The sequence below is a fragment of the Leuresthes tenuis genome, unplaced genomic scaffold (genome assembly GCF_036924035.1).
Source record: "Leuresthes tenuis unplaced genomic scaffold, fLeuTen1.0.hap1 SCAF_5, whole genome shotgun sequence".
In the NCBI taxonomy this organism is placed as follows: domain Eukaryota; kingdom Metazoa; phylum Chordata; class Actinopteri; order Atheriniformes; family Atherinopsidae; genus Leuresthes; species Leuresthes tenuis.
Window position 1 is genome coordinate 14,629,467 of NW_027325359.1, and position 27,071 is coordinate 14,656,537.

Here is a 27,071-nt window from a genome sequence, read left to right on the forward strand (position 1 = left end):
CGTCCACCAGAGGGAACACTTTACCTCCCTCGGCCCCCAAAAAGCCCACACAAAAAGATTCAGAATTCAAATGCAAAATAAAACGTGGGAATTCTTAACGAGCTGGATAATTCTGTTGTGTTTTTTTTTTTTTTTGTTTCTTTCTTTTATTCGAAGGACCCAGAGGCTCTGGCTGAGCTCATGAAGAACATGCCTCTGACCAATGACGGCAAGTTCCTGCTCCTGGAGCCAGAGACGGGCGTAGCAAACAACGGAGAAGGACAGGAAGACTCGGAATCGGAGGCTTAGTTCCACTAAGGACCCTTCAAAGACGACCACGACCAGGTTCTCCAGTCTAACTTTTACCCAAGAGGGAAGGCTTGCCCTGAATAAAGGTCTCATCGTGCCCCCTAACCACAACACTGGTACTGTAACACCAATACTAGAGAGTGTAGTTTGCTTCCAGTGACCCTGTGCTACTAAATCTCCATACCTTTTGCTGTTCTTAAAGCAGAGGACATTGATGGGGGGATTGGCTGGACCAAAACAAAAAAATCTCATGTGCGTTCTATGTAGATCTGCTTTAACTGTAGCATGGATCTTTGGACTTTCCGTCTTATCTTTCCTTTCCCACCACGTAGGTGGCTTGCGAGTCTGAAGGAACACTATAGGTACTGGTTGCGTTTAACTGTTTTTTTTTTATTGTTCTCTTTAGGTTTACATTTATTTTAGGCTTAGTTTGGAGTGTTTGCATTTGAAGAGTTTCAGTTTTACTCGTAAGCTCGCATGTCAGGCTCTTATTAATCTACTTTCTTTTTTTTTGGCGTTTAACCATTTCTCGCACCTCCAAGTTTTCTGTCTTTTGAAGAACAGCCGGTGGGAACAGAAGGCACTAATTACTAAACCTGAAGACACTAAGACTTTTAAAACGGTGAAGAAGGAGGAGGTTCGAGACAATACGAGTCCCATTTGACAGTGATTATTGTGGCTGCTCACGGTACACCCCCCACCTCCCCGTGATCGTGTGTCTTAAAGCAAGACATTTCCTGCCCTATCTGCACTCTTGTCCTAATGAGCTTACAGACTTCCTATGTTAAGGATTCCCACTAAACTGAAGTAATGTCAGGCTTGACATTTTCCTCCTCTACCTTTACAAAACTGAAGTTGATCTGTATGCCAGATTCTCTTTGAGAATCCCCCAAATGACTCTGTTTCCTCCTCTCATAGCCCCATGTAAATATGTTCCGTCAGAGTGTCTGTGCGCTGTTTACTCAGTCACTGTGCGAGGACTGTTGCGGTGCATGATCAAGTACATTCATTGTCATTACCTTTGCAGATAAAAGCGCAGCTCTATGCACTGAGCTATAATACTAACATAAAATCAACTCAATTATCGCAGCGATGCATGAAGACAGACCACAGCCAGGCAGCGCACTCACATTTCTCCCGCTTTACATGTAATTGCGAATCAAAGCAAAATAACTAATGGTGGAATTATCTGTGACATTTTTCCCTCTTTCTGAATCCCAGTGTACTTTTGGTCTGTTGGGACCTGTTTTAGTAGCAACAACAACGATCTCGACAAACAGTCAAACCGTACAGAATGCTCACATTTTGTACTGATGATTTAAAAAAAAAAAAAGGATGATGATGAATGTTATGTTAAGTGCTTTTGTTTGTCGGTTTTCTTTCCCCGGACACTTCAAAAGCATATCAGAGGCAAGAAGACCTTTCTGGAAAATGTAAAAAAACATCGGCACAGTTTTAACAAATTGACTAATAACAGAACTACTGTGTTTGTTGTGCAAATCGGATGTGCATCATTTCTTGGTTTAATACTCTGTGACCAAACCACAACAAGTTAAACAGTCAACATGGAGAATAGCTAAATAAAACACAGGATAAATGACAGATGGAAGAAGGTGTCGGTGGTTTCTGTTTCCCCGTGTTGTTTATGGATGTAGAATAAACAGTGTTCACTTCTTTTGAATGCAATTTCATGGCTGATGTTGGAGCCGGGGCTTTTTGTCGAAGTCGCGGTGCATGAAATTGATCCGCACTTCACAGCCAGACCGCCGACTCCAGCAGCCTATTTGTCATACTTACGACTAATAGTATCCGTTACGACATTTTGTGGGGTCTTCTGGATCCTCTGGAAAGATCGCAAAAATTAACTCGTAATTTGGACATCGCATCATAACTCGCCGACAACTAAATTAAAGCTGGTTTTACCACATACATTTCTTATCTAGAGCTTTTATTACCACCTAATATTTGCACTCCATAAACTGTCACCGCTCCACGAGTGAATGGCACACTTTGGAGATAAACAGGGTGAGCTTATTCAAAACGGCCATAATATTCTGGTAGTAATTTACTGTCAGGCTTCATGGTTTGGGACATGTGTTGACTCAGCTGTGAACACATAAGTATTATGGGTCATCTGTCAGCTAACCTAAATGACTATAGATATGCCACATAAGGCATAGTTAGTTAGGAATAGTTACACATTCAAGGTCATTAGGGCATGAGTCGCTAAAAGTAAGACGGTGATTTAGAAATGGCTGGATTCCCAGATATGGCCAAGACATCTGGACACATGTGCGAGCGGTAACCTAATTGTCAGAAAGCAACAAGTGGTCCCTAACTTTCTTTTTGCCGGATGGAAATGCATATTGGCAGGCTGTCTGATTCTGTGCGGAACAGTTGCTTTTTTTTCCCCTCCATCCTCAGGTAATGATTAAGCCTTTTCAGTCACACCACGAGTAAAACTACAGCAATGCACATCAGTGTGTGCGGTGCACAAATCCAGTTTAGTTCCAGTCTGATGATCAAGCTGCTGTCGGTGTTTTCTCTCCGGTTGATGGCTCAGTTGGGAAGATTTATTCCAAATTTTTTTCCATTCCATCAACAGAATAAATCCACCAACTGTGTGCGTGGCCTGCTGCAACACTTATCACAGCTGTGCTGCGTAGTCTCAATATATTTTTGCTTTGGTCTCCATTACATAGCAAGGACAGCTTTATTTCTCTCCCTGTCTTTTTTTTTTTCTATATAAATGGCAGAAATCATAACCTGTAGGGCTTTGCACTTAGTTTGTCCCGTTTTATTTTTATTTTTAAAAAAAAACAAAGTTAACATGTAATCTTGAATAAACATGTCATTTTTCTTACTGGAGTAAATGTGCTTTCTTTACATCAACTCAGAGCTTTGCAATCGACACCAAAGATTAGAGGTTTTATTTTAGAAAAAGCATTCAGAATTTTTTTTTTTTTTTGTATTTACATCACAACAATATTTAAATATTATCTTAAAATGTACATAGATGTAGGGACACCTGAGCATGAGGTGCGTTACAATAGGCCCCATCTTACACACACACACTGGCAGAATAAAAAGTCATAATAGAGTCTTAAGTGCTCCATTATGTAGCTAAAGCCTTGCATCCTAAACGGCTTTCAAAGTCGCACCTTTGTTGCACAACAGGTGGCCATCATTGTGAACAGAGAAAGCAAGAAGGAGGGATTCTGAAAACAACCGCTGCACACAAAGGCATATGGGACATTTAGCTCATGTACAACACGCAGCTCAGGAATCTTTGTAGTAGTTGTTGAAGTTAATGCGAAGCAGGAAATCCTCTAAATGAGGCTGATAGCCTCTGTTCACCAGCTTAGTCACCACTGGGGGGGGGGAGAGAAAGAGACATTTGTCAACACTTAAACCCAAATAAAGGAAACATTGTTACAGCCAACAGTCTGGTGTTAATTATGCACTTTTCCCCACAACTATTATGTAAATGACACAATCTGTAACTTGTGAGGTGAAAGGTCTGAACACATCGTTTTAAATAACAGCTCTGGTTGACTTTAATATGCAATTCAATTTCTATCGTGACGATTATCAGCAGCGACAGACGTTACACATGAGATGTGCACTAAAACTTTTCAGTTTGGGAACATATGCTCTCCTATTCCCTCATTACACCACAAAAAGGTTCCTCTGAGATAGTTCTCAGTATGTGACGTGCTGTGCTCTCTGCTCATTCTGGTTATTCACTTACTGTCAAGTGGCTACTCTCGGCTGACCGCTCACATTCATAATTGCCTAAAAAAGCCCATTCATCCCCACGCTTATGAGTAAGATAAGAAGGGTCGGAACTGTGTCACAGAAATGACGAGCTTCGCAGAGTGCAAGCGAACGTCACCACACAGGATAAACCTTCATTTGCTCCGATGTGAGGCAAGATTCACTGGGGTTACCTTTGAAAAGGAAGTGGGAGTAATACTTGAAGGTGTTGTACGACTGCTGCATGGCGATGAAGCTCGGATGCACCGCCTCCCCCTGATGGTTGTCCCAGGGTTGCGCGATCAGCTGGGCCCGAAACTTGAGGATCAGGCTGAAGATGCTGTGGATGATGTTCATGACCGGAGCCGCTTTCTCTGTCAGCAGACCCCTGTGGGGGCCACAGACGGGAGGAGTTAAAGGAATCTCTGATGAGTTTCTTTTTTCTTTTTTTATTTATTTAGACAGACTAAAATCACAATACACAGTTCATTTCATATTGGATTAAGGGAGCAAAGTAACCCACTTAAACCTGCTGTGTATATACTGCAAGAGGAGATTTCAAGAGTTATGCTGCCTATATCAAAGTTGACAACATTTAGTGTTGAGACAAAAAGCCACATCCAGTAGCCCTAACATTGACTCTTATTTTTATGTGCCGACAGCTCTAAAAATGAAGCCATGAGTAAGTTAAACAATTCAGTGGATCGCTGACGACGTCGAGGTTCGTGTTAAGGCCAAAACGTCCGAATTCAAACAGACAAAGGGTCAATTCTGTTTCATTTTCTATCAAAGAAAACAGAACAAACAGCAAATATTCTCCACTGATTAACTGAAACTGAGAATTTTTAGGCATTTTTGGCCTATAAAATGACTTCAAATCATTAATCGGTTATCGAGAGTCGTTAGCGGTTCGATTTAATCAGTTTCAACCGACTCACGTAACTGACCGCACACTATATATAAAGTGAATCTGAGCAATAAAACGCAAACCTGAGAACAACCAGACCTGAACGTGAATGAGCCTCGAGGAAACTATAATCAGCCAAGAAATTAAATGTTTCATTGTATCTGATTCGGTTACAGTCCAGAGCTTTCAGATTGATTTGACTCTTTATAGTATAATGTCTACACATTATACTATGAAGTATATAAGTATATAATTACTGATAAGTTGACCTACATTTTTCAATTCTTGTCAAACTGAAAGGCTTCAAGCTTTTATCAAATATTCTTCATTTCTTCACCCCACAAAACAAAGTGAAAGCATTTAAATCAACAGTGCATTTAAATCAGCAGTGCATTTAAATCAGCAGTGCATGCGCACTTCCAGATCTCACCTGAAGATGGCTCTGTTGAGGTAGTCTGCGTGTGTGCGGTGGATGGCGTCCAGGTCGCTGGCAGCGGCCAGCTTGGCTGTGAACTCACTCCAGGACACTTGCAGGATCTGGTTGGCAATGTAACCCTGTATGACTTTGACGAAATGCTGCATCTCGTGGCGGTACAGCTGCAGCTGACGGAACTGCACCGAGCGCCCAGCACCTTTCACCAGTGCTGAGGGACACAAAGCGGGCAGAATTAATACTGTGGGGCAGATGAACTTGAGATCATTTGCTTCTGGTTTCTATGTATAATCAAAACATCTTTTAGATAGAATCTGATAAAAAGGAAGAAAATGTAAGAGGACTCTGGGGCTCTAAGCGGTTAACATTCATCTTTCTTGAAGATTTACAAAACAGCGAATGCAAATGACTCAGCAAAGAAAATAGCTGACAAATGAAGCGCCTAACTATTACAGACAGTCCTGAATTGCTGATATATTGCTTTTTTGTGACCATCCTGCCAACAGTCACAAAGCCATTTAGTGCTGTGTCAAGTCATCGTCTGCATTATGAAACGATCCCGTTATAATCACTTAAGTTGAAATCTTTCTAGAATATTCGCTTTTAAAGTCTCTACTCAGGCTGATAATGATCAATGCTGTCAAACTGAGTGAAGCAGGCTGTTTTACAACAATCCCCCCCCGTCCAGACTTGTGCTTTATATAAATAAATCAGTAAAAAAAATTAAAAATGTACATTTCCCATAATTAATATTTCATAACCAGCTCAAGCACAACACAGAGAATCTGATAATTTCTTCCTCATAGGTGGGTTGGAGTCCAAGCTGGGGGCTGAATCAGCTCCCATCTCCTCACCTGTCCTCTTGAGATGAAACCAAACATCCCGCAGGCTCCACACCATGTGTTTGAGCTGCAGCAGGAATGAAAACAGGCGGTTGTACTTGTTCATGCAGCTGTCTGTGATGATGATATTCAACGGCCAGTCCACCTGGGAGAAGACATGAAGAGAGGTATGAAGAAAGAAAAGAGCAATGCAAAAGAGAAACGTGTGTGAAGCTGGAAGTGCTTGCGAGAGGAAAGCAAGTGACAAGAAAGTGAAACAAGAGATGAGGGGGAAAACAGGTAAAAAAAAGAGTGAGGGATGACATGAGGCAAGAAGAGAAAGGTGCGAATACAGAGACATTGATAAAGGAGGTGAGAGGATTGTGAGGGGGGAAGATAGAGTGGTGAGAGGTGGAAGTGGAATAGAGAAAAGAAATATGGCAACAGAACTGGGCAAACTACGTGAGTGAGCTGCAAAAATCGGTAGGGGGAGGGGTCAGGAACGGTTGAAGATGGAGCTTCAGCAGCAGCAGGGACAGTTATAGGAGAGAAAGAGGAGCTCTGGGGACAGCATGTGCATCATTAGTCACAGCTCATGTCACCCCAAAGACACAGAACCAACCGGTCTTTGAGGGGTGAACCATTTAAATGCGTGACTCAGTTTGTCAAAGGTCACGTTCAAGCTGCCACTCGCCCCCGAGACCGAGTACTCGACGAGTTACTCGTCCCGCCAAACTGCGGCCTCACCTTGTAACGCAGCTCCAAACAGTTGAGGGAGTCTGGGGCGTGTGGATGGAAGGTCTCAGGCAGGAAGCGGAGGGCAAAGGTGAAGTTCGCTGCCAAAGGGCTGTCCCCGTGCAAGCTGTACTGGAGGGCCTTACTGAGGATGGAGTTCAGGACCAAGGGGGTCAGCAGCTCGCCTGGTGTCTGGCCGCTGCCCATCTGGGTGGAGAAACCCAAATCAGACAAATGCACCTCGGTGGGATTTCACATAGAAATGGGCTCGTCACAATTCAAAGTTTGCAGGTTTTTAAGTTCACAAATGGTAGCTGTTTACAAGACTTGGGTTTCTCTCTGTGTTGAAGGTGTGCTAATCAGTGAAATTAGTGCTTTAGCCGGATAAATAACACCTTCTGTCTCAAAGGCCTTCAGAGACAGATGTACATGAATGTTTCTGCAGCACAGCACCGAGGTGTTAGGAAAAGGCTGCGCTTGTTATTTCATTACAGGAAGCTTAACGCAAGCAGAAATCAGGCAGGGAAATTAGATATGTGCTTTGGAGATGAGCACCAACCCTGTTTAAACCTACAATACTCCGCTTTTCCATGTGCAGTCCATCCTAATCTGTTACCGACTTGAAAAAAATTGATTAAAACAAATTTCAGAATGCTTCGTTTTCTGTGCACAGCCTGCATGAGGAAGCCACGCAGGGTTAACCGCGAAGCTCAGGGGCTCGAAGATACTAAATTACATTTTGCAGAAAGAAAATAAGAACCCTCCAGGTAATGAAGAATGAGGAAAACTACCCCCTACAGTGGTGCGTACATGCACCTAATCATATTTTGCTGTGTATTCCTGGAGCTGTCGCAAGGCTTAAAGCAGATGACAACGATGTCCTACAGTGCAGATAACTCAGGGAGACAAAGAAGAATGCAGTAAACCTAATAAAAAGCCCAGGTATCACGCTTTCCAATCTCCACAAAGAAGGCAGCAACCTACAGCAGAAGAGCGTCACCTTTTCAAAGAGCAGATCACTGAGGGACTGCGCGAACTCGCCGTCCTCCATCAGCAGGAAGTGGCGCAGAGCCTCAAAGTGTCTTTCCACCCCTAACTCCACAAAGAAGTAGTCCACCACTGCTTTATTCACCAAAGACACACTGGGGGAGAGATAAGGAGAGAAAAGTTTAGGCTCCGGAATCTGGAATGATGCCCAACTTCCGAGTTTCATACAAAGCTGGAAGAGATGATAGGCATCGGATCTGATAAAAGCTCAGGGAATCTTCTGGTCTTCTTTTTGGTTTTTATTATTTGCCCCCCCCCGATTTAAGGTACAACTTTCAATTTTTCATCACATTCCCACACAGCACAGTGACTCTGGAAAGTTTCTCCACCGTGAAGCCAGCGGGGAGGAGAATTTAAGACAACTAAATAAATAAAAAGTTGAACTTGAATTGTCAAGCCGTGATTTCGCATCCAACACCCTGCGCTGCACCCTGCCGGTGTGTAGAAAATACGTTCTGATGGAATTCATAACTGGAAGGATTTTTTTTTCAAAGACATGAAGTAAAAAGCAGTGAAATTATTTCTGCAGTGTCGTGTACGCATTCAGTTCCAGTTCAGGAGAAAAAGGGGAAAGTTTTCTTTCACTTGGGTTCCCTTAAAACAGTTTTTGGCCTCATATGTACAATAAGATTCATTCAGAAGTTAATAATGTACACGCAGAGATGTTATTCACCCCTCCCCCCCCAACAGAAAACCGAGGCTCCCCTCATGCGGCGCTCTTTCAGGCGGGCACTCACTGTGTGGTGAGCGGCGCGGTGACGGAGTGTTTTATCAGCACCGGCAGGGAAACCATCTCGCTGAGTTGGACAGCTGTGGAGTCGGTGGCTCTGCGGAGCGTGGGGTCCATAGGCAGGCCCCAGGGCCCCCGAGTTACCTGCTTCAGCAGCTGACACTCGGGAGACGAAGCTGTGCGAGAGGGAGAGGGAGATGACAGGCGTGTTGCTGAGGAAACGTCACTCTCACATCAGCAGGGAGCTGCTTTACATAAAGCTTACAGGACCAAAAAAAAGAAAAGAAAAAAAGAGTCTACTAAAATAGTCCGTTTAGTCAGACAAAAGAAGGCATCTGAATACGGGAGCCCAATATGGGAAGCTAAAACAGTTTTATATTGCTTTGAATTATGAATTCGGAGAATTAACAGAACAGTGAATGGGAATACTTCCTGGTTGCAGACAGAAAACACGCCTTAAACTCAACAAAAACAAGACAAAGCTTCATTTTAAAGGTCATCTCAGCAGTAATGACCCGGAGCATCAATATATTTATAGCAACACAGCCTAAATAACCACGGCTCTCGACTCTGATCGGCGGTGTGGAACGTGGAGTTCGATGCCGATTGAATACTTGCTGCGTGAACCAACTACAAACAGAGGGTGAAAAGGAGAAGACTTTAACGCACCGCGTGGAAGCGTTCCTGCTGTTTATGCAACGCCCCTAGCAGATATTTAACAGACGGTGGGAATACGAAGTCAGTTCAAGCCTTCCAACGCCTCAATGACACGATACGTTTTACTGCATTTCAAAGGATGTCACCCGGACATTTTCTTGTTTTTCTACTTTAAAGAAAAAACAAAAAAAAGCTGAATCCAGAAAGATTTCTATGAAAATAAGTTCCCTCTAAATGTCTCCTGTTCTCACAGTCCCAGATAATCACTTTTAGATAAAGTATTTGTGGTTTTCTCTTTTCTTCTTCTTTGGTTTTTGATGTTGTTTTGCAGTAAAAGTAAAAAAATAATGAACAAATGGAGATAAATAACAAAACAAAACCATTATTAACATTCGCTCAATAATTGATCTTATTTGTTAGATCTGTGAAATAAGCACACACACGTTAATTAGTTACGTTTTGGGCTCATGTCAGTCGGACTTGAGGCTTCATTTAAAACCTGAGCGTTTGTTGTAAAAACCTAAAAAATAAAAACTTTTTTAAAAAACATTCCGCTAAAACGTTTCATCTCTCAACTTCAGAAGAAACTAGGAACAAGAAATGCAAAAACATTGAAAAGCCTAATCCTTCGTATCTGATTGCAAATTAGCATATTTGCCCTCATGTTTATTAATATCTTTCTCAGAAACGCAGACGCGGCACGTTGCGTTGCTCCGGGACAGAAAGGTGGAACGATGCGCGTCCGCCTGGATCGGAAGTTCAGAGAAGTCGACAGTATGCACCTGAAGAGTTCTATTTTCTGTGAAACTACTAGAGTTTAACTGTGACCTTCATGAGTGCTAATAGCTAAATATACAGCATGTCCTCCCAGTGAACAAGTTCCGACGTTACTGCGTCTCAGAGGAACTATTCACTTTTTCCGCTCACCCATTAGGTTATAACAGTCTTCGTAGTGTTCCACCTGGTACTGGGAGGACAGAGCCAAGAGGTATTCCTCCTCTGACTTGTCGCCAGGGGACACCCCGAGGCCGGACGTCCAGGACCCCATCCCCTCAAGCAGCTGCTCACTGGAGGTGCCCGACATAAAGCCTGAGGAGAGATGCGCAGGGGCTGCTTTTACAAAACAAAAGAACAGCATATTTAGAACTCCAAGAATGCAAATGGAATGGTTTCAGACTTTTGAAAGCAGAAGGCAGAATCGGAGGACTTCGTGAAGCCCCAAATTTAGAAAAAAGGAAACATGCTAACGGCATGGGAGGAAATTTTGATGAAAAATAAATGAGAAATTCAATTAAATGAACGGGCTGTGGATTTAACGGGGATTTGTATATGTTGCATATCATTTATTCATAATATATTGTGTATACTTTATGGCTTGACTGCATTGCATTTTTCTTTAATTTCTTTCTTTTAACAGCAAAAAAATATATATATAAATTTGAATGGATACAGACAGAATCCTCAAATATCATACAAAAGAGAGAATGGATGAAAATAAAAGGGTTTATGAAGAGTTGTGCGCTCAACACTGTAAGAGTAGGTACCTTTGCCTTTCACCACACACCCAACGGCAAGTGAAGAATCTGATGAGTGGCCATAAGTACTGCCCGGTAGCACAGAGGGCGGCGGCTCTGTCCCCAACACCACACAGCCGACTCCCAGAGTCGAATCAGACGAGTGGCCGTGGCTGCTCCCTGGCAGCGGCGATGGGAGTGGCTCCGCCTTGGAGACGGCACATCCGGTGCCTAAACTGGAGTCAGACGAATGGCCATAGGCGCTGCCAGGTAAAGGAGCGCGCCTGCGCTCATCTCCTGAAACGACACATCCAGTACCGAGGGCGGAGTCCGAGGAGTGACCGTAAGCGCTCCCAGGCAACGGGGACATGGGCGACTCCGCTCCTGACACCACGCAGCCAAGCTGTAGCACGCAGTCGGAGGCGTGCCCGTGCTTACTCGAACGAGGCCTTACTCCAGGAATATTGGACACAAACCCGCCCACTTTTATATTGGCATCAGAGGAGTGTCCGTGAATGCTGGGAGCGAGATGTGGTGCCGCGACGTCTGAAACGTAGTCCCCGACTTTAATATGAGCGTCTGAGCTGTGACCGTGAACGCTGGGAGATGGAAGAGTCGGCATTACGTCTGAAACGTAGTCCCCGACTTTAATATGAGCGTCTGAGCTGTGACCGTGAACGCTGGGAGATGGAAGAGTCGGCATTACGTCTGAAACGTAGTCCCCGACTTTAATATGAGCGTCTGAGCTGTGACCGTGAACGCTGGGAGATGGAAGAGTCGGCATTACGTCTGAAACAAGCTCCCCCACTTTAAAGTGGGCATCTGAGACATGGCCGTGGGTGTTTGGAGTCGGGACATGGGGGACAAATCCGGACACGTTTTCCCCAACTTTAATGTGGGCGTCTGAAGAGTGACCGTGGACGCCGGAGGACGGCAGCGGAGCACCAACCTCTGACACGTGCTCCCCAATCTTGATGTGAGAATCCGAGGCGTGACCGTAGATGTTTGCGGACGGAAGCGAAGCGGTTACCTCAGAAACGTAATGTCCAACCTTTATGTGAGCGTCGGAGGAATGTCCGTGGATGCTGGGTGGCGGCTGAGGGACAGTGGCATCTGAACCCAGCTCTCCAATCTTTACAGCATCCAAGACAGGAGTCTGAACACCTGGCAGAGAAAGATTTTCATCCGCTTCATGGTAAGAGTCTGAGCTGCAGTCTCCAGTGTTTGCCACCGCCGGCTTCAGTCGATCACCAGAAAGACTCAGTACTTTGTTATCACCTTGACCTTTAGCATCTTGCTCAGCTGTGCTAGATGGTGCCTCTTCAGCCACTTTCACTTCACTTTCTTCAATTCCCTTTTCAGCATTTTCTTCTGATATTGATGCAGCATCCTTTTGATTGCTGTCTGTCATTGAGCCGTTTCCATCCAATTGCTGAAGTGAAGCTTGTGAGGGAACAAGGGCATTTTGGGGCTCCACTGGGATGTACTGACTAAGAGGAAAGCCGGATACAGAGGTTTGTCCAAAGGTGCTTGTATTGGGGACACTGTCCTGGACTTGAGTTATATTTTCTCCAGCAGGTATGTGGTTTTGGATCAACTCAGGCTGGATTGCAGGAGCCCAGCGAGGCCTGGGCTGGACAGGAGCTTGGCCAGTGATACCCTCAAGTGGACTAAAGGGGGCACTAAAGTCATAGTCTACGAGTTGTGCAGTAGGACAAGCACCAGGTAGGTCAGAGCCGATCTCCTCTAGGGCTTTATCCACTTGCTGACTGTCAGGCTTCGGTGATTTAGGCAGAAAGTCATTGATGTCTATGTCCTCAGAGATAAGAGCAGGATCTGCTGTACACAGATCATGTGGCGGTAACACAGTTTCGGATCCTGGAGTCTCTGCCGCCTGCTCCTCCTGAGCGGGAAATTCCTGTCAACGTAAATGAATAATTTCATGATGTGTCAAGGGTGTACTTTAACTAGAGCATAAAAATAGAGAACAACTATTGAGACTAATTAATAAAATAAGCGCAGTGTTATACCAGAGTTTGCTGTGGTGCAGTCTGTTGTGCAGAGGGAACAAGTGGCAATACTTCCATGGGAGGCCCCCCCTGGCCTAAAGGATATTTCTCCAGCATTGACTGGAAGGGAAGGGGGGTGGGGGGGTCACAAAAGACTTGATTAAAATATTAAACATGAGATAAAGAAGCATAAAGTAAAACAAAATGTCTTCCATCATTCCTAATGCAAGGCAGATCAGTGTTCTTTGTTTGTTTGACAGACAGATTGTGCAAAAACTGCCCAGAATACGTTCATAAAACTTGGCAGGAAGGTGCAGCAAGGACAAAGAATGAATCCATCAAATTTTACTGAGGGTCTGAATCATCTTCTTTTAAAAAAATCACAAGATAAGGTACTGGCCTTGGCAGTAGATTTCTTCTCAAAATATATTGCTTTTGTGTGTGTTTATTCATCACAAACCTGAATTTTCTGCCTGTCAAGCATGAAGAACTGAGCACGGGCTTCGTCGAGTCTCATTCGCTGCACTCTCCACATGGCTCGCCTCTCTCTGCGAGCTGCTTCCTCTGACAGATGGCTGTACTGAGCAATCAGCTCCTTCCTAAAATTTCAGAGCGGGAACAATATGTAGAACTTAATCCTTTTAGCCGAGGGTCTTATCCAGAGCAATATGCAGTGACTGCATAGCTAGGAAAGTGAACTAGGTAGCATTACTATAGCATGTTGAGATTTCCTTAAACTTAAGATCAAAGCCACTTTAATAATCTATTATCAATTATTTAGTCCTCCAAAATACTGAACCTGCACAACCTTTACACGCACCAAACAAATGAGTTCTTTAAATGTGGAATTTCCCAAAGATTACAGCAAGGAAGGAATGGTGCAGGATGTAAACTGGCTGGATGAAAAGCTGCAGATGGCAGATGCTTTCTTCAGCTTTGGCACACTTGGATCTCCAACATGTCGTCAAGCTGAATAACAACTCACTGTGTGCATTACAAGCTCTGACAGCATTTGCTCGTGTGGCGGCATCAGTCCGTTATCCCAACTGTAAGGAAACGTGGCACTGGTCCAGCCACCGACATATGCTGTTGGAGCTGATGCCTCGTCGTGCTTCAACACAGTTGGGACATATTTTATGCGCTTGTGTGTGTATATATATATAAAAATATATATATATATATGTATAATAAAATCTTTACAAATTGAATCATCTATAGAGGGGGGAAGAACAAAAAAACAAAACAACTGTGGCTACAAAAGCTGTAAGACCTGGCTCTCTGCTCCAGCTGCTCCTCCAGGGCTTGTAGTCTCTTTTCTCTGTCTCTAAGCTCTCTGGCAAAGCTGAAATCATCCTCCTCCTGCTTCTTCTTGGCTGCATTTCGCCACTGTTCCCAAGTGCAAAAACACACATACATGCGTGCATCATTAGCTCAAAGCATAAACAGAAACATATGAACCCAAGTTTTTTTTTACTGACAGTATTTAATCTATTTAAACATGGCGTTCTCAACATCTCTCAACAATCACACGTCATGTCTTATCCTGTCACATATTCATGCATCACATGGCCTCCTCCCCTCCCCTCCAATCATCCAATCACATCTACCTCTTGCTCCTGCTCCAGGTGCTGTTTCAGTTCCTCAAAACGCTCCCTTTTCTTGGCCTCCTCAGCCAGACGTAGTGACACCTGGCGCCCTGCAGGAGGTTAGGGAGATAACAGTGGGTGTTTACCCCTCCATACATAGAGAAGCACATAACATCTCCGTCTCTCTCTCTCTCTCAAGCACACATGCTGCAATGCAAACCAACATTACCATCTGCCCCACAATCAAATAAGCCTATGCCAAGACATGCATAGAGCATCAGGCCAGACATTCCCCAAACCAATCACCTCCCGTCTCCAACACCGTCTCACATCTTCTGCCGTAATAAATGATGTGAGGAGTTAGCTAAACTGTGTGAGTGATGATTAGATTTTATAGCCTGTAGTAATGGAAACTATTCAAATCATTCCTTCCTGCAATTGGCCCCTGTGCATCTCTCCAGAGGGGAGCTATGGGAAGTTCTCAGTGAGGATGTGTACTTTTGTTAGAGGTACACTCAGCTGGATGGGAGCTCACGTGAACACCAAGAACCATATGCAAAAACAAATAATAATCATAAAAAAAAAAAAGAAAGAAGATCACTCGCAGTGCGAGTGCGTTAGTGTGTGTTTATATGTGATACTAACCACGGATGCTCTCCAGGGTTTTAGCTGCAGACTCTCTGACCTGATTGATCAGCTCCTGCCGTGCCCGGTCTGTTCGCAGGGCCTAATAAGACAGACAAGAAATCACCATTAACAGAGATTTATTCTCCTGCCCTGCCACTCACCTCTCCTCCACTACCTCTGCCAGTCACTGCTGCCAGGCTGCTGCATTACATCAAGTCGAAGCCCCAGGGCAGCCCCACATTAATACATCATGTACAGGGAACAGAGTCGAGTAGAAACACCCAATGTTCAAGCTTGTAAATATAATCTGCAAGCGTATGCGGATAATTACTTGCTCCTCCCTGCTGATGGCGCTGTGCTTAGCGATCCTCTCCATGCGTCCGCGGTACACTGCGCAGTCTCTCTCGATCTCCTCCACTTCCTGGATGGAAAAGGTGACAGCTATGCGGGGTACTGGCAGCTCCGACCAACAGATGTAGTGCTGTGGAAATACATTTGGCGCAGGGTTGGTGCTAGAAAGGTGGCTCACAGTCGGGATTTAGATGACTCATCACGTTGTATATGCTCAGAAGTTTATTTCAGAAACAAAATATGTTCTACCAGCTGTATGAAAAGTATGAAATTGATTTTGCAGCAGAATCTGAAGCTTGCGCCAACACGCAGGACACATCACAAATCCACGGCATCTGTGTTCATTTTTCCCCAAAAATACCACTCACTTAAAATTAAGAACACCCCTGATATCGGGCCTGAATTAGACACCATTCAGTGTGGATTCTGAAGGGATACACTTTGCTAAATATTTAAGAACATTCATCTAAATCCCTGCATTTCACCTCTTCATTTGGGTTTTCCGATGTTACCTGAAGGAAATGGAAATTAGTCAGAGTTGGCACTTTGGTTTATATAAGGCAGGCCGGCTCATGAAAAACATTAAATGCTTTTTGAATCTGCTGGCAGGTCGCAGAGAAGTGAGAAATCTCATACAATGAGACTACATTATTTCACTGAAACGTGCCATTTTACATAGAGTGGTTAGCTAAGTGGGGGGTCCATTTACACACCGAGACAACTCTTAGGCTTAGGGTTTCACACAGATGTTCTGCTTACAGCGATGCTGGAATCAAAGGCAAAGGTCATAATCACAAGCTGAAAACAGTGTACGTCCACAAATAAAAACCAGCATCTAATACAGACAGGTCAGCAAGGGAGAGAAGAAAGGAGGAGGAGGAAAAAAAAAAAAAAAGCTGTCGGCCACTTCATTTATTCAGTTCAGTTCAGTCCACAATATGGAAAAATGTTTTCAATGCGATAGCCATGTTATGCAGACTTGTCCCGATTATGGAGCATAAGTAGGAATGAATGGATTTATATGAACACACACTATCTGGAGATGTGTTGCAAGTGTCCATGCGCATCATTTCAGATTCAGTTTGCAGGCATTTAAACAAGATCCTGCAGAAAACAATGACGAGTCATGCAAATAACGAAGAATGAGAATTTGAATGAATGCCCGTCTCTAAAGCAATCCTCAGGAAAGACGTTAGCTGTTTTAGATTTGAATGAATATTAAAAAATGACATTGCAGAAATTCTGAAAAACAGTTTGTAAAACGTACCTAAAAAAGTAAAGTAGAAGAGATAAAAAAAATATGATTATTAGTACTTTTTCCAGACTGTGTGGCTTTAATAAGAGCTCGATCGATGTGAGGCCTGGACTTCACTTATGATAAATATATTCTTCATCAATCAGGTTCCAACTTCAGGATGTTTTCAGATCAGCTTTGCAGGATCGAGCCTTGTAACATCTTAGTAGAAATGCCATCTCCCCAGGTCTAACCCTAACATCAGCAATTGTGGAAATGAGCTCATTTTCTCCAAGCGCTCATCTTTATATATCTATACATTATACATTTCATCCTCCAATTGTGGCGATTTCATGACTTTTGCTAGAAAACACGGTATTTTCATCAATATACGGTCATTCTGAGTGATGTAACACTGCAAGAAAAACACATTCATGTTTTTATAACTATTTACTGATAATCAATTAATCACCCAAACCCCCCCCCAAAAAATATATATATATTCCACATTCCTTTTCTTTATGTGACACTTAACTGATGATCAAACAAGAACAACCAACCAATCTAACAAATTTGACTGAGTAAAAATAAAACAATTAAGTGCATCCCTGCTATGACACCAAGTGTGTCTCCTGAAGCTGCTAACTGTTAGCGTTAGCATATCGACTGTGACATTTCCTCAGTTAGCAGAAAAACTCATTTCATCAAATGCGACCCACAAAAGGGTCCATCCTGACTTCTAAACACCCTGCCTGACATCTTGGTGCCTCCTTTTACCCCGAACGCCGTTCCAAAACATCAAAATATTCGAAAAGTTTCGAAATCCCCCAAACGGTTTGTGTGTTAAAATGGAAAAATGACATAAGAGAAGGTGGCGCAACACCGAAAGCTGTGCAGTCATGGCGGGACAAAGCATCGCCACGTGTTACAGTATCGATTATGTGTCTCATTCTTTGATAACAGTGGGGACTTTAAAATGAATGGAACTCATGTTGTGTGAGGTGGACAGCTGTGAAGAGCAACTACGGCCCCAGTCTGAGCATCTCCTGAGCTCATACAGTGAACAGAATACTTGTTAAAAGCCAGAAAAGCAGACAGAGTGAGTAATCTTAACACAGTTTCTAAATGTATTCGGTGCAACCGACAGTCAGAAACTTTGTTTGTACTAAAAATTCTATGAATAACATTCAGGAAGTGTACATTCTCAGACTGACTCCAGCTGCATGTGCATGAACACTGTTAAAACACAAACCTGTGGGCAGCAGATTTTGAGGAGATTGATGGTCTTTCCACAGACGTACACGTCGTTGGCGATGTGCCTCAAGAAGATCGGCACACAGTCCTCCACATCCTTCGAGATCAGAGTGTAGCCTTGAACCCAGAAGTGTTTGTCTGCACAAATTCAGAGATGCCAATCACAGGTCGTCCAACGATTTAGAGCAACATTTTCCCTGCTCCGTTATGCTTCTGATAATAGAACATGACTCTCGTGACTGGGAACATAAAAAAAAAAAAAAAACACTCGCAGTGGGGTAATATGCAGCCCTTTACTGGGGTTCAAACTTTTCCTTATTAGTATGACTTACGGGGCATGGCAAAACTCTGGCCGCTTGAATTAACACTTGGAAATTGTTAGCGCTTAGCTCAGTGATCCTAAGCAAAAAGCATAAGAGAACGTGAATGCGCCGGGCTTCCAGAGCTCTTTACAGAAAGCCCGCGGCTTGCCAAGAAAGCTTAGCCGCTGATTGCTTCCTTGGCCGACGGAGTTCGTGGAGAACAATGACATTTGTGTGTCCTCCAAAAGGCAAGAGCAAGAAGCGCGGAGGTTCGCTGCTGGAGTTGATGAGGTGTAGCCGATGAGCAAATGAAACTGTTAGCCAGACAAAGCCGAGGCGATCGTTTGACCTTGAGTGGGATGCTGGATGACATACAAAATTTGAAGACTCTACAATGATTTATCCCGCACCATATTTACGGGGCACTGTCAAAATGAAAAAGGTCGCAGCTTGTATACTTGTCAGAGATGTATGATTTCATGATGAAATGTCTTTTTCTCAACTTCCATGCAGTTCTCAAATTCAAGGCTGCACCTAGATGCTTTTCATTAATAATAAATATGCTGGTTATTTTCTCCATTCAATCTTTCTGCTAAAGTATCAAACATCTTGATTGTTTGGAGTTCCTTAAAGTGAAAACTCACCTCACATTACAGTTGAAATAACTCACTAGTATTATGGGAAGGATATTGGGGACATTTTTTTGTATACCAAAAACGACTAATATTAAAACCAATTGTCACAGAAATGACATTAAACTCTAACAGCCAGTTCGTGTCGAGCACAGATTGGTTATTTGCTTCTACGCCCCCTGTGTGAATAGAACTCTTCTCACCTCGAGTCGTTACTTATAGACACAGTAAAAAAATCACTTCAGCCAGCCAAGATGGGTCGAGGGTAATTGCAAGAGAAAACTCTTTTTTAAGCTTTTTTTTTTTTTTTTTGTCATAACCAGCGAGTCAAAACAAATGAATAGAATAAAGAAATAATATCTGTTTGTGTCCGTCGCTCTCGCTTGCTGACTGGAGGCTCCCACAGCTGGGGCAGCTGATTCTGTTTCCCGCTGATTATCATCCAATAACTTCATGATATCCTTTATAGACGCAAGGACGAATCCAACCAGGCAATAAAGGCTGTAATGAAACCTTTTTTTTTTTTTTTTGTCCTGCTAGACAATCTGTCTGGTAGGCTTTTCATTTTCAGAACCTTCTAACAAAAGTGTTTATGTGATGCCTTGTGTGTGTGTGTGTGTGTGTGTGGGGCATCTCACCCCTGAAACTGAGGTATTCCTCGTTGACCTGGATCATGAATTCTCCATAGACATCTCGGAACACGCCGCTGTACACCCAGTCATACACAAACCTAGGTGAAGCGCAGAGAACGGTCAGGCATAGCGCCGACAACCTGTTAGTCAGATAAATCAAGCAAGTTTTTGGGAAAACTGTGGACTGGAGGAGTCACGCAGTAACTCACCGGGTGTAAGGTTCACAGCTGCTCTTCAGCAGCGACAGAAGGACGGGATAGTTCTCGTTGCTGCAGTTATTCTGCGCTTCATTGTAGAGGTAGGACAGCAGTTTGACACCCTGAGGAGAGCCAAATGGAACCGAGCTGACATCTCATCCGTTAGGTTAAACACAGCCCTGATAGATGACATATTGCGGTTTTGCAGATAAAAGAGCTCTCACCACAGGAAAGGTGGATTGGCCTGCACCCGAAGGCCCATCCACGCAGCACAGCTCCGACAGGTACCTTAGATTCAAAGAGAGAAGGGAGATTTCGATCTGAGGATGTTTACATCAAGGCCCTCGCTGTCGGAACACGACGGCACACCGCAGACGGGGGGGGGGGGTGAGGTTGAGGTTCAAATGTGGAGCTACCACTTGGAAAGAGCAGCAAGATGGAAAACGAAACACAGGTTTGGCCCCACCTGAGCTGGCGCCCCACTTTGCGGAAGAGGAAGCCGATTGTCATCAGGCTGAGAGTTGGTGGAGTGCTGAGAACACAAGCCCGGTAGTAATGGAGATACTTCCTCAGACCACCAGTGAATGCCTTAGAAAAAAAACAACAAAAAAGCTCTTCAGATGTCATCATCCATGCTGACGTAAAGCCACTGAAACGGTTGATCTCCCCTGTACATGGACAGGTAAACTACCATTTACCCTCGTCTATATCATCGCTGTCTCTTTTTAGGCAGATTAACCATTTGCGTGAATTGTGAAATTTCCCCTTAAGGGGCCACTTAAAAACATGTGTAGTCCCAGTAGTGTTAATTAATGATAATTACACAAACACACCTGGAAGACCAGACCCTTCTTGTCAGCACTCTGCAGAGAAAAGCGGCTAAGTCGCAGGTAGTAGGTGCCGTACTGGGCCAACTCCCCCAAGAGACGAGACACGCTCTCCGGAGAGGCTCCCGACACGCACACACCCGGTCTGACGTCAAACTGAACACTCTGAGGCGGAAAAAACACACATTTACAAAAGACAACGAGAACCAATGAGACGCTGGGAAGTATAATGAAATCCAATAACACAGAATGTCTCCTCATCTAATATGAAAGCCTGTCAAGCGTGTTGGAGAGTCACCTCCAGAGGGAACCTCTGAAGGCACGGTTGGTCCATAAAAGCGCATTACATAATCAAAATGTCTTGTCTTGCCATGTAAGTTTTATGAGAAGAGAATACGGCGTTTCTAGACAGCAATCTTTGGGGGGAAACAAACAGAACGAAACAACAAACAATACTCCGCAATGTGTCCAAACCGCGAGGCATCACCTCAAAGACGGCCCTTTGAATGGAAAAACAAGTGTCCTTCTAAAAATGTTACAAAGAAAACTATACACGGCTATAGAATTCGATTGCACTGAGTCCAAATGACACTGTTCATCATACTGTGTCCTCCTCTTGTTATGTTAATGCAAAAAGTGGACTACAGGGACGAGTTAAAGCAGAGACTAAAGGAAACAAGAGAATTAAAAAGGAAATTTGTGTTGTAACCCAAAACAAAACGGTCATCTGGAAAAAGAAAAACTTGATAGTAGTAAACCGAATACAAGACTCTCCTGTGGTTTTGTTTGCAGCATTAGAAAGACAGTAATTTACTTCTTGATTGTTTAATCAGGCTAATGACTTGTCACGTTTTGGCTCTTTTCTTTTAAAGGTTTGGGGTAATGAGCTTTTTTAAGTGAACTGAGTTTGTTTGCACTAATGTTCTAATTGCCCATTGATTCTCATCTCTCTCTCTCTCTGTGTGTGTGTAAGAAAGGAAATGACTGCATTTAACTGCATTTTTCGACTAACAAATGATAACGAATTTCAACTCGACTGAACTTTCTTTATATAGCATCTTTCAAACGCTAGAATATCCCAAAATGCTTTCCTGAGCAAAAGCAAGGCGATAAACGCAACGGGCCTTTAGCTGTAATAGAAATGTAGAAGGAACAGATAGAATAGAAGGACGAGAAACAAAGAAGTCCAAACTGAATCAAAGAGCTTAAAAGTATAAAACAATCTATGGAATATAATAAAACAAGTAGCTCAGAGATCAATTAAATAAATGGAGCCTCTTTCGAAGAAATGAGTTATCTGTATGTTTTTCACCTGGTTAAGCGGAAAGGTTGTGGAAGCGACTCCAATCAGGACATTGAGAAGGTCAGATACCAATTGTGTCTGCGAGTCCAGGGGCAGCGGGATGATGGGAGACGGTGTACTCGTGCTAACCACCCTCATCTCCCCCTCCCACAGCCGATACAGCTGGTCAAAGGCCTCCCTACCTCCCTCTGTTAGATACAAGGACTCCCTCTTTCCTGGTGGGCTGGTGGGAGCAACAGAGAGAAATCACAGTGCAGTGATAAAGAAACACAGCCAACAATAAGTGGAGCTTTCTAATACCTTATGTTTAATACCTCCAGGCGGTGTTTGGCCTACAAATGGCATTAACTGGCCAAGTAATAGAAATGATGTCTCCTGCAACGCTTGATAATTAATACATCAGAGCTCATCCCCTAAAACACCAAAACATTCACGGAGTTCAATTATTCAAAAGGGATGTTTTTCCATTTCAGGCTGCTATCAGCCGAACATCTTTGTGTTTTTAGGTGTTAGTCTGATGAAAATTTAAAGACACAGACTCAAGAAATCTGTGATGAGGATTTTTCCATTTACCATTTTCTGGTAACATGCAGCATCATCAATTTATGAAAAATATGTGAGAAATCAATCTATCTGTGGCTGCTTACACTGACGTTTTAAGTAACTATGTTGTCTAAGACTTAGCTGATAGGTTACATCAAGACACTTTTTATGTCAAAGGTTCAGCTTGCTTATGATCCAGCGGACAAGTCAATTACCAGCCAATGGATTCCCAGCAGCGGCGTCTACCGGGTTCGAATGTGCGGAGAGCCTCCCACATATCAATGTCTGGAACAGGGCTGGGCTCTGACTGAGAGTCTGGGGTCAGGTTTGAGGCTGACTGGAAACCCTCATCCTCAGACTGATCTAAACAGGGAGGAACCTGCACAACAAGACAGTCAATGCAGAAGCATGAAGGCAATTAGGTGAAATCAAACATAATGCAAATATGAGCCCATTTGTATTCTAAAACAAGTAAACTACAGACCATTAATCAGTTTAAAAGCTAGACAAAGGTATGGTCTCTTACTCTGATAGCCAATCCAGTAACATCAATATTACTGGGGACAGGAGGCAGGTCCAGTCTTATTTCCATGTCTGAAGTGCGAGTGTGTTGCAGAGCTCCAAACAACGTCAGCCTGGTCTCCTTTTCAAATCTTTCTTCCGCTTCTGATTTCATCCTCAAAGCGAGCAGCCCTGTGCCCGGTGAAGCATCCATCAACCTCTGAGTGCCGCACAGACTTTCCAAAGACCCCCATTCCTCTGCACACACCAGACCCCATGCCCTGGCCTCGAGCCTCTGCAGCTCCACACATTGGTAACTCCAGGGTTGAGGCCTCCGGAGTACGGGCCTCTCGTGTCTCATATAGTCCCTGCTGAAAGAGGTAGCGGGTGGTGGTACAGAACCAGCTAGAAACACCAGGAGCTCGAGGACTGCATCTATTTCGTTCAGACCAGAGCTTGCTCCTTCAGGCAACCTCCCAAGCTGCTCCTCCAACCTCTCTGCTTCCTCTCGACACCCTGCCACCCGTAGGTCAAAACACATCATCAGGACTTTGTTTCTTGGTGGGGTATTGGCTGTGGCACTCAGTCCCGAGGCAGACCCTTTGGCACCATCTTGGAAGAGTTTCGACAGCAGGGCACCGTAGGCCCGCTTCTTGAGAACTCTGTGGAAACTTTCTCTGGAAACTCCCAGGGCTCGCCGCTTCCATGACACTCCAGACAGGCTGCAGTCACACAGGGCGTTCAGCAGTTCGGTGATGCTGCTGCTGCTGCTGTTGCAGCTGGGCTTCATGGGGTTGTTATAGCTCAAATACATGGCACCGTAGCCTTAGATGCTTCGATTAAAACAAAGAGACAGAAGGAAATTCAGAACTGTACACAGAAGACAAGATGCTAATATATAACCCCCCCCTCTTTGGAAAATAAACCAACAAAATGTCCTGTAATGGTCCAGTTGTAAGCTGTTCTAAAATTCTGGCATTCAGAGAGGATGACAAATCAGAATAGACAGCTAAAGTGTATGGTTAACAAGGCAGCTGCCAATATAACGTCATATTGTAAAGGGCAGGCCTGTCCTACACAGCTGGATCCTTGGGCATAGCTTGCATATCAGCAGTGTCACAAGAAGCCTTGAAAATTCTAGCAAAATTGAGGGGATGGATATATAAACACCAGCCTGATGTGATTTAAACTGTGATACTTGGAGTATAATTTGTGGTCTCTCAAAATGTGACCTAATCTGAGTTGAGGTGATATGATTGCTGCTCATGCAAACATACCCACTGAGTTCTGACAGTATCTTAAAGACAGGAAATGACATCTACCCATCATCACGTTGTCAGCTCTGTCAAAGCCAAATGCAAAACGTTTTGGCTCTTCTCCACAATGTCTTTTTTTTGTGCTTTTATTCTTCTTCTTTTTTTAATGGAATAGCATTGTTATGCTTATACTCTATGCTTATCTGAAGTATGTTCTGTGTTTCATTATATCTTTGGAAATAATACATTTTGTGACATGTCGTGTTTTCTGAAATGTTGAGTTGTTTTTGTTGTATTTTGTGAAATCTTGTGTTTTGCATCTCGAGGCCATCCCAGCTGCCAGTATAATAATATTGAAGGAGACGTCCTAATAAATCTGAGACACATTGACAGCGTGCGATCTCTAATTCTAACTTAAATTTCTATGAAAGAATGTGTCACTATGAGAGTGAATTGCTCCTACGTACAATTAACTTTGGTAAACTAATGGTGAACAAATATAAACACCGGTAACAGCTAACAGTAACTAGCTACAAGTTAGCAATCTTAGCTACCATTTTCTCATACAAGCGTGTATATTTATTAGCATGCGACCTTTCATTCCGTGCTTACAATATGCTTCTTGATATTGTCTACCCAGGTGAGATAATGCGTTATTTGTTCATTCACCTCGGTTTAAACTTTGCATCCACTCCAATCGACTCCTTCCCCAACATGCTAACGTTTGTTGTTAGCAATCGGCTCCTGGGTTAATTCTCTTTCCAACATCGTTAATGCAGCATAAGCGGGTAACAAAGTGCGTAAATAATCTATGGAGCTCCTATGGTGTCGTTACCATTTAATGATATCCCGTTGCAGCATACTGACAGACAGTTAATATGCAGTGCTGTTATACTAACTAGTCAAATGCAAGCTAGCTGCTTCATTCATATTCCGTCATCCTCCGCGCGCTACAGCAAAATCTGGAACCTGCCTCCTTGAATATGATTGGGGAAATGACTACAAAGCTTCTAATGATTGGCTGAAATTGTTTTAAGAGCCACACTGATTGCTCTATCGTTCTTGTCAATCACAAGTTGAGAAACCTCATTCGCAACTGCACTTTGCTGCATTCAAGTGATAGTCGGGTATATGTAAATATCCATTTCACGATATTTGTAGTCTTTTTTTAAAAACATTTTTATTTGGAATTCTAATGGCAAATCACACCGTGGGGCATATTAGGGTGATAGGTAGGGTATTAATTGCTAACTAAATTAGTAAAAGCAATATCCTTTGAGATAGTCAGTAATTGCCACAGTTGGGAATTGAGAAACATGACCTGGCCTCAGACTATGCTTATTGTTCAGACTACAATATATATGCATATCCTATTTATTAAATGTAGATAATAGCTTAACTCACGTGCGCTTCTCTTCGGTAGTTTTCTGGCTAAAACATATAAAGGCATGAAATATGGTGTTTTGCATATGGGCATATAGGCTGTCCTTTTATGATGAGAAAACTCATTTTCTCACTAAAGCAGCCACAAAAGTGCACAGATATGAGAAACCAAACCTCTGCATACAGACTTCTTGAATTAAGTTAGGGTCTCTTTGCAGTTGTTTTGAATCCCTCATTGTTCATTTAATCTCCAAGTTGCAGAGACATTTCTTTGTTGTATTTTTTGGCTGTTTTGGGTCCCTGTACAGTCATTTCGCATCCGTTATGTTGTGCCCATTTTGTAGTTACTCCTCTCAGTCTGCTCTATTTTCAGAATATTTTTGTACCTATGTGGTTACCGTTTATCAATTTGTATCTCTTCACAAAAAGCTCATAGTGTGATTGTTTTGTTTGTTCTTTTTGGTTTTGCAACTGTAAAAGCTTGGTTTCCTTTGAAGGCTTTTGGCAGTTATGTACTCTGACTCATAAAATATATTCCATGTGTGAAAGCAGTGCAAGTGGCTTTTTTTTCTTTTCTTTCTTCACCGAAATTAAATAGGAAAAGTGTGCATGTAACGTGTATGTAAGTGTGTAACAGGAATAAATATATATGTACATTTTACATCATTTTTTTAAAATGTTGGATTACTAACGGCATATAACAGCCACAGAATCAAGTTCTGTGGTTATGAATTATTCATCAGAACTGCTCAAAATGATACCACACAGTCACTGTTTAGAGTTACACCAGGTTTTCCTCCTCTTTCTCCTCCCATTAGGAAGTCAAATCTCATTATGTTTGAAATGTGGAGGTGAAATGCAACCTGGTGGGAAATACAGTGATCGCCTGAGAGGCTTGCTGCTTTGTGAGAGGAAGCAGCTCAGGCAGGAGAACAGAAGCTAACAGCATGCAGATTTGAACCCATTTCCTTGTATGGTTCCCTGCACAGACGCCCTTAACATAATCATTCTGAGTGAGTGGAATCATTGATTTCTACACAGTGAGAATCTGGCTTATTTTTCAATCTGTATAAGAGCAAATAATGTTGACTCCCAAAATGATGTAAACTACATGTCCTATTAGAAATCTAAAGTACTGCATTGCCTTTGATTTACAACAAGTGATCAAGGATAATGTACTAGCTTCAGTGCTTGTGGTAATCAAGTGTATTCAGCAGTCCTTGAAGTTACTCTATCAATGACCTGCCCAGTTAGAAGATGTTCTGAGCAGGCTTCTGGTCTGTCTTTGATATATCCACCTCTGCATTGGGGTGTGTTAAGCAGTCAGAAGAGGCAATTTTTGCCTTTCATCTCTGATTTTTTCCAATTTCATTCTTAGCTGTCAGTACTTAATTAATGTTTCCAGTGTAATTTTTCCAGCCTTCATCGCCGATGACAGAGATGCTGTGCTGCTATTTTATATTATCAACTCGTTTCATGAAGCTAGACCTTCTAGTTTGTATTCCATGCTGTGTGACAGGAGCCTGATGTGGCATTTGGGGAAAAA

At 43.1% G+C, this 27,071-nt stretch overlaps 2 protein-coding genes across 7 annotated transcripts in view; one reads left to right on the forward strand and one right to left on the reverse strand.

Annotated features, from left to right (window-relative positions):
• Positions 1–27,071, forward strand: part of appl2 (adaptor protein, phosphotyrosine interaction, PH domain and leucine zipper containing 2) — a 207,841-nt gene that overhangs the window by 10,750 nt on the left and 170,020 nt on the right. The window contains exon 21 of one of the 2 annotated variants that reach the window (XR_011915819.1): positions 157–540. Coding sequence is in view for 1 of the 2 variants with exons in the window: in XM_072386222.1 (XP_072242323.1) it covers positions 157–288 (132 nt within the window). In the remaining variant the exon portion in view is untranslated. Of the gene's footprint in view, positions 1–156; positions 3,102–27,071 lie in introns of those variants that run through there. The other variant, XM_072386222.1, reaches the window with a different exon arrangement.
• On the reverse strand, positions 3,196–25,088 carry tubgcp6 (tubulin gamma complex component 6). Of its 5 annotated transcripts, XM_072386221.1 has the most exons (26): positions 24,812–25,088; positions 22,912–23,719; positions 22,601–22,764; positions 21,852–22,065; positions 20,546–20,704; positions 20,179–20,300; positions 19,937–20,000; positions 19,725–19,834; positions 19,522–19,613; positions 17,948–18,087; positions 15,442–15,591; positions 15,129–15,210; positions 14,505–14,593; positions 14,168–14,283; positions 13,358–13,496; positions 12,919–13,017; positions 12,167–12,806; positions 10,919–12,052; positions 10,302–10,487; positions 8,725–8,893; positions 7,941–8,082; positions 6,953–7,147; positions 6,239–6,371; positions 5,382–5,595; positions 4,239–4,432; positions 3,196–3,659 (listed from the first exon to the last, which is right to left on the reverse strand). In XM_072386221.1, exons 2-26 carry the CDS (start codon positions 23,698–23,700, stop codon positions 3,568–3,570), a joined length of 5,628 nt encoding a protein of 1,875 aa, XP_072242322.1. In that variant the 5' UTR covers positions 23,701–23,719; positions 24,812–25,088; the 3' UTR covers positions 3,196–3,567. The 5 variants fall into 5 exon arrangements, with proteins under 5 accessions (XP_072242322.1, XP_072242320.1, XP_072242321.1 ...); XM_072386219.1 differs by having other exon boundaries at positions 10,919–12,791; XM_072386220.1 differs by having other exon boundaries at positions 10,302–10,463; positions 10,919–12,806.